The sequence below is a fragment of the Eurypyga helias genome, unplaced genomic scaffold (assembly GCF_000690775.1).
Source record: "Eurypyga helias isolate BGI_N326 unplaced genomic scaffold, ASM69077v1 scaffold39968, whole genome shotgun sequence".
Lineage (NCBI taxonomy): Eukaryota > Metazoa > Chordata > Aves > Eurypygiformes > Eurypygidae > Eurypyga > Eurypyga helias.
Window position 1 is genome coordinate 2,918 of NW_010269545.1, and position 6,949 is coordinate 9,866.

The 6,949-nt window shown below is 49.2% G+C and overlaps 1 protein-coding gene across 1 annotated transcript in view; it reads right to left on the reverse strand.

Annotated features, from left to right (window-relative positions):
• Positions 1-2,067: 2,067 nt before the first annotated feature.
• Positions 2,068-6,949, reverse strand: part of LOC104514456 (homeobox protein Dlx4b-like) — a 5,273-nt gene continuing 391 nt past the window's right edge. The window contains exons 2-4 of the mRNA XM_010158143.1: positions 4,171-4,445; positions 2,820-2,909; positions 2,068-2,424 (exon numbers count right to left, since the gene is read on the reverse strand). Of these exons, the coding sequence (XP_010156445.1) occupies positions 2,068-2,424; positions 2,820-2,909; positions 4,171-4,445 (722 nt within the window). The remainder of the gene's footprint in view (positions 2,425-2,819; positions 2,910-4,170; positions 4,446-6,949) is intronic.

Consider the following 6,949-nt stretch of genomic DNA (forward strand, 5'->3'; position numbering starts at 1 on the left):
TTCCTGCTGGTATTACACAGAGCTTTGGGCATGCAGCTCCTGATACAGCAGATACCAATGAACTGCCTTCCTGGAAGTTGCTTACTTGCCTTATGGAATTGCTGCAGGCTTTCGGTCTCCAGAACCATCTGTGACAATAAGCTCTGTCTCTGAGTGATGGCCTCTGAAAAATGTTATGGGTCTCTTGAGGAACCTGCAAGATTTGGTAGTGTTTGTTAGCACAGCCTTGCTGAAGGTCATTGGGGAGATCACAACTGTTGCTCTTGTAGCCAGCATCCTTCTGAAAGCCAGTCCCAGAGACTTCACAGCAAGATCCTGCTGGTCCTAAAGAATCCCTGAAGGAACAGGTGGCTCCTTTTCCAGAGAATTATTAGTGAGGAGCAGTCACAAACTCAACTTTTTCACCTACAGCAGCCTTTGATGGGGTGGCATGGAAAGGTTTCAGATGACATCAGGTTGGTAGCAGCACTGTTGGCTCCAAAGGAGCTGAAAAAACTCCTTGCATGCATGAGAGCCCCGACAGTTGCTGCTATTTCAGTCCACCTCCAGATGTTAACTAGGACCTTTTCAATTAAGTTAACTCAATCAATCCCCACCCCTCTGATTGTGCAGTGATTGCAAGAACATCTTTCCCAAGCTGAGGCACTTGCTGGGTGTAGGACAGGTGGGGAGGTGGCTGTGATTTAAAATGGATCTCCAAAATGATAGGACTTAGAGATCCGCCCTACAAAAGGCCTTGTTTTTCCCCAAATCATGCTGGCTATCCAGTTTACTGTACACGTCTATGAAGAGCGTAGCTGGACAACCACCGGGTCAAAGAGTGGCAGCATGGGGGAGTAGGAGTGGGAACAAACAGCTGTGAGGCACAGGAACATAAACCATCTGTGTCAACAGCAGATCATGCCTCTTCTTACTACAGTCACAGACACCAATTGCCTTCATTTTATGTTGCTTTTTTTAAAACCATGGCAGCTACTTCATTGCATTAAGATAAATTCATTGTCATCATCAGAATGAGAAAACCAGTGACTCGGGGAACTGGGGCACTGTTATTAAGTATACTTTGACACACATTTGCTTTTAGGTGCTTAGACACTTATGTAATATTAAATTTAGAAATAATGGGACCTCTATGTTTTAGCTAGTCCCAATATTAATTATTGCTGGGTAGAGGAAATTCTTGTGATGGGTGGAAGTTACTCACCTCGGCCTTTGATACTAGATATCTGGCAATGCCAAGAGTCATTAAGCTGATGCACTAATAACACAGAAAAATCTCTGTTTATAGTTTCAGAGACAAATCAGTAATAACAATGGCATATGGTTGCTATGGCTATTCATGCTCCATCTGGATTTCATGTTGCAGTGCTCTAGTACAGTGGAAAAAAGATACAGAAAAATACATAATCCATCTTAAAAAATACTTTATTCTTTGACAAACTAAATGCACTGTTAGGTTTTTTTGAGGGAAGGCACAGAAAGATACAGGCTAGAACAAAGGGCTTATTTATCATTTTGATGCTTGGAAGATCATCTTACCAACCTTTCTGCAAGCTACATGTCACACTTCCCTTCATCAGACAGATGCCTGGTGTGGGACAATAACTTCTCCACCTTCAGTGAAAGGTGGGTGACCAGCACCTCTCCATACCACCCATGGCTTCATGTGCTACGTATACACAAGTGTACAGTGATAGGTATAAATGAGATCCCCAAAGGAATCCGTGCCTTCTCTGAGACAAGTTACAGGAACCATACTTTAGAAGATCCAGGGGATACGCTGGGTAGCCAGATCTTGGGTTTTGCTCTAAGGGAACTGCTTGTCTGTGCCAATAAAGAAGGGGGGTGTGTGTACAGGCGTACAAATGAAGGGCTGTATGTACAGGCACGGGCAAACAGGTACCCACATGTGTCTGCATCTATGGTTTGTTTGCAGGCACATGTTGGGATGCCAAAACAGGTTCTAGCTACATGATGCCCCTGTGTCGGCCAGTAGATGAATAAAAAAGGGAGAGATGAGAAAAAGATTTGATTTCTGGGTGCCCAAGTAGCCCACATCCACAGTACTTAGGAATGATAGAGATGGTGGCCAGCAGTGGTTGGGAAAGAAGCCCCCATGGTGGCTGAGTGGTGCAAGTTATAGCTGTCACCTGTCTTTGTGCTGGGATATTCCACAGGACAGCTGTGGTAAAAGTCTACTTTATGCTGGGCAATGAAGCCCACTGTCTGCTGGACGCTGCAGGTGCCCCCACCTTTGCCAAAGACTCCTCCGTCTTCGCTGGTCACGATTGTGTAAGCATTCTGCCCTGCTCCGTAGTGCTGACAGTGGGGAGGCATGGGTTGGATGTTGGTGGCGGAGGCGATCGGGTAGCCTTGGTGGAATTTGGGGTGCACGTCCAGGTAAGTACTTGGCTGGAAGCCACTCTGAAAGGGAAAGAGAACACAGAGCTTCTCCACTGGTGTCCACAGGCCTGACACATACTGAGGCTCTGCTCCTTCACATTTCACGTTGTCTCTTGATCAACAGCAATGGAGTGGGAGGGCAAGAAGAACCATATCCATCCCCGTAGCTCAGGGGTCAATACACAGTCATATATATATATATATATATGGAAAACAGCTGCACTCTGGAAGCATTTTAATGGTCTAGTCAGCCCACAGGACCTGGAGAGCTGTGCCAAGTCTGTGCAGCTGCGCTGAACAAACAAGCGGCGTACGCTCATCCTTACATGCTGAAGTTGCCCCCATGGAGGAAACCTATCCCAGGAGTTATCTGCCCAGACAGAAGGATCGTGCTGAGCCATGTGCTACGTTCTTACTTGCACGAGGCACTGAGCCCGTTCAGTCCACAGGTTATGCTTCTGGCACCTTTTCAGCTTCATCCTCCGGTTCTGGAACCAAGTCTTCACCTGGGTGGGGAGGGGAGAGCAGAGAAACATCAGCAAAGGAGAGGGAAGAGCAAATTTTATCAGATTCACAAGCAGCAGAGGTGACCAGATGGCAGAGATACTTGAGCAGCAGCAGATAAAGGCCTTTCCGAGCTCCCTGGGGTGGTTGCCAAGGGGAGATGTCTGTCTAGCAGCCTCAGCAGGTGGCCAGTCAATCTGCATGGTGGGGGCAGGGAGCAGCATGATGTCCACAGGACAGTTATAGCTGTGACAAATTGCATCATATCAATCATGGAGATGAATTACTGGTGCAAATTAGACCCACCAGGTCTCTACAAGGCCCCTGAGCTACAGGCAAACTTCTGAGACGCTCCTCCTGCACGCTTGTTATCAGAGAAGGGAGAGACTTGCTCTTTGTACCCAGCAGTTCCCAAATTCAAAGCTCCTTGCTGGGGTGAATTTGAATTCCAGAGCCGTTTTCCCCCAGGGCTGTGTCTGGACTGTGAGAGCAGTCTTTGCAGGGATGTGGATTGAGGAAAAGAGCTCCCACTTGTCTTTGTCCTGACAGAACCAGTTCAGCTAGTGTGTGTGTGTACCTCTAAATATAACTCTTTCAATCCCAGGGCATCCTGAGGCATCCAGGCTGTCATGCCCAGCTCCCAGATCCAGATTCACTGCAGATTTTGGCCTTGTAACTGCAAGAACTTGTGCCCCATTGCCCAACCCCTTCTTCTTTAGGAAGGCATCATCTGAGCCAGCACAACCTACCTGGAGCTCAGCAGAGACCCTGAAGGGTTGCAGTGTATAAACCTGCAGGGAGCAGGTGTCAGGCAGCCAGGCAGTGCTGTGTGGGATGTTATTAGATATTGGACAAGATCAGCCCTGGAAAACGTTAGCAATAGCTTTCAGTGTGTTGCAGCCCTGGGATTCAGAGAACTGATGGCCTGGAAAAAGTCTGTGAAGAGCTGTCAAGCCCAGAGCAGAGTCTGTTTGTGGCAAACAACCTATTCATCACTGTGTTTACAATTCTACTACAAGTGTTGGCAACAGTACCCACAACTGACCCTGCACTGGGGAGACCCCAGAGAGGTGCCACTAACTGTCCTGCCTCCCCAGAAGTGCTTGTGATCTCTGGTCATGAATAGGTGAGAGAGCAACTGTTAGCTGGCACCTTTGCCTCTACTCTCTGCTGGGGACTCATCTTTCCACCCTGTCACTGCCTTATGTCACCATTCAGCTGCTGTGTGACAGATATACCATGGGTCAAGGTCTCCATGCTCACCTGCTTGTAGGTGAGCCCCAGGGCAACACCCAGCTCCCGGATCTGCTGGGGGCTGAGGTACTTCTGGCTCTGGAAACGCTGGTGCAGGGTTTGCAGCTGCTCCTTGGAGAAAGCCGTGCGGCTCTTGGCCTTCCTCACCCCTTCTGTGCCATCTTCTCTGCCCTTCTGAGACTTAGCAGTGGACTGTGGGGACGAGGATGCAGAATGTGGACTGGTGGCTGAATCCGGTGTGAATTGGCTGAAATTCCCAGAACTGGATGAAGCTGGGGATACTTCTAGAAATAAAGAAGAATGGGAAAAGGTATACAAAACATAATGGAAAGCTGTATGGGTATGAGCATGCTCCCTGTGTGGTGTAGAGCTCCTTGCCTGCCGGACAGGGCCTCTCTTGAAGCAAAGGCATGGATCTGTGAGCGCAGACAAGCCCACTTTCAGCGAGCAGCTTCTCTGCTCAGACTTCTGGAATGCCTATGGTTCCCTTCGTCAGGGGGAAAACTCGGGGCAGGCAGAGAATGGCACACATTGGCTCATGGTCTTACTCTCCCCCTCCAAAAGGGCCCGGTAATATTTTGGTCTCGTTGTGGTGTAAAGAGGCCTGGTAATGACTGCAAACATAGGTGTGAGTTGGTGACTGGGCTGCCTGAAATTGTCTGCCCAGCGATCTCAAGGCGTTTAATAGACAGTGGCAAAGCAACCTCCTCCAACCAGGGTGTTATGGTGGGGCAGAGCCGTTGGAACTTACAGTGATGGGCAGCAGGTGGAGAACATCAGTCAGGCCTTGGATATTGGCTCCCTCCTGAGTTCTATAAATAGAGGGATCTATTTGGCTAAGAGGAGCTTCTGGCAAAAGAACGAAGGAGAGAAATTTGATATGGAAGTACGGAAGGAGAGAGGAAAGGTGGATGTGTGGAACAGGTGACAAGAGCCAGTAGTCCTGTACCAAGGACATGGGGGACAGGATTCAAGAGTGCAGAGGAAGGTGCCCAAGCCCCTTCTCATTTGTCCTGATACAAGTCTTAAGGGGTCTCTGTTGAGGACAAGGTTGAGATAAAGATCTAAAGGAAAAACTTCCTAAACAGCCTGGGCTACCAGTCAAGACAAAAGCTGCCAAGATGCAATGTCATTCAGGCTGCCAGAAAAGTAAAATGCTAACAAAAGAGATTACCCCAGCACCTTTCTGTCAGGCACCTGGTTGCTGGGGTCTGTGAGAAGCTGAGCCCTTCTCAGGCCAGCCCTGACTGAAGGGCTGCAATGCCAGTCTCTGCCATTCCCCATAACTGCAATGATAAATCTGTCCATCCCGCCTTCCTCCAGCTACTCCTTTGCAAATCCTTCTTCATGGTCCATGCCTTCTCCTCCTACTGACATTTCAGGAGGGAGGGAGTGCAGTGAATGAGGCAGTGCCATTTTCAGTACACACCTTCTGACTACTGAGCCCAACCAACAGCTCCCTATCTTCTTCCTTGAGAGTTGTGAATCTGAGCCCCACTGAGACACCCTCCTCAACCTCCCAAACATCTGTCCAGGACAAAGTACTGATGCCCTCCAGAGGAATGGGCTTCCCATCCGCCCTACCAAACCCTTCCTTCTGTCCTCAGCTGAGAGGCTGCTAAGCAATCACTCAAAAGTCTTGAGGTGTTGCTGGGCCTCAGAAAAATGGCCATGTCTGCGACATCTTTTCCCTTGTGACCCTCCTGACGTGGCAGAAGCTGTCTTTGTGGTGCCTGCCACTCTAGGGTTGTCTGCTCTTACAGGTCTGCTCGTGGCTGTTTCCTACCCCTAGGAGATGATAACCTGGAGCACAGGCTGTGTGAAGAGGCAGGTGTGCAGTGGGACATGTTTCCAGTTCTGGGGACGAGGGCAGGAGGATTACAAAGGAGAGTGTTTGAAGACGGGTGTTAAGTCTAAATATGAAGCCCACTGGGGGCATGAATGAATCAATCTGCCTGCTGCTTGTGGAGCAGGCAGCATGCAGACACCTTTCTCCAAACCACATGGCAAGTAGCCACTGGTGGCTCTTCATGAGCCTGTAGCTCTCTCTAGCATCTGACAGCTTGGAACTGGCACTTCACAAGCTTGCTCTCCTCCCTCCCTTCCCACCCATCAACCTGACAAGAGCTGGGAGAAGACCTGCTTTCATCAGGTATTCTATTGCCACTCGCTGGAGTGGAAGAGGAATGGCAAGAACAGAAAATGCCATTGCGGTGGGGCCTTTCTGCAAAGAGGGAAAGGGCAATGCAACAAGAGCGCGGAAAGGAGACGAAAACAGAGAGAGGAAAATAGCAATCTAAAATCATAGAATCATAGAATCACTGGGTTGGAAAAGACCTTAGAGATCATCCAGTCCAACCGTATCTGTCCACCACTAAACCATATCTCTCAGCACCTCATCCACCTGTCTCTTAAACACATCCAGGGATGGTGACTCCACCACCTCAGAGTAACAGCACTGGACTAAAAGGGAGTAGATTTCCCAGCACAGTGATCCAGAGAATGCTCAAGTTTAACGGCCACATGAAGGGCATGAGGAGTTTGTAAAGGGATAAGGGGTGCTACGAGCAGAATTCCCTTAAGGATTGCTTTCTCTCCATGGCGCACATAGAATTTGGCTAAAAGGAGGCCCAGGCATTCTCGCCCCAAGAACTTCCATGGGACCCAAGAACTTCCCAAGAACTTCCATGGCCCCAAGAACTTCCATGGGTCGCATTGCCTTTCAGCCTGGAGTACTGACCTGCCAGCGGCTGCACTCCCACAGGCCCTGTTGAGGTGTAGGAAAGCG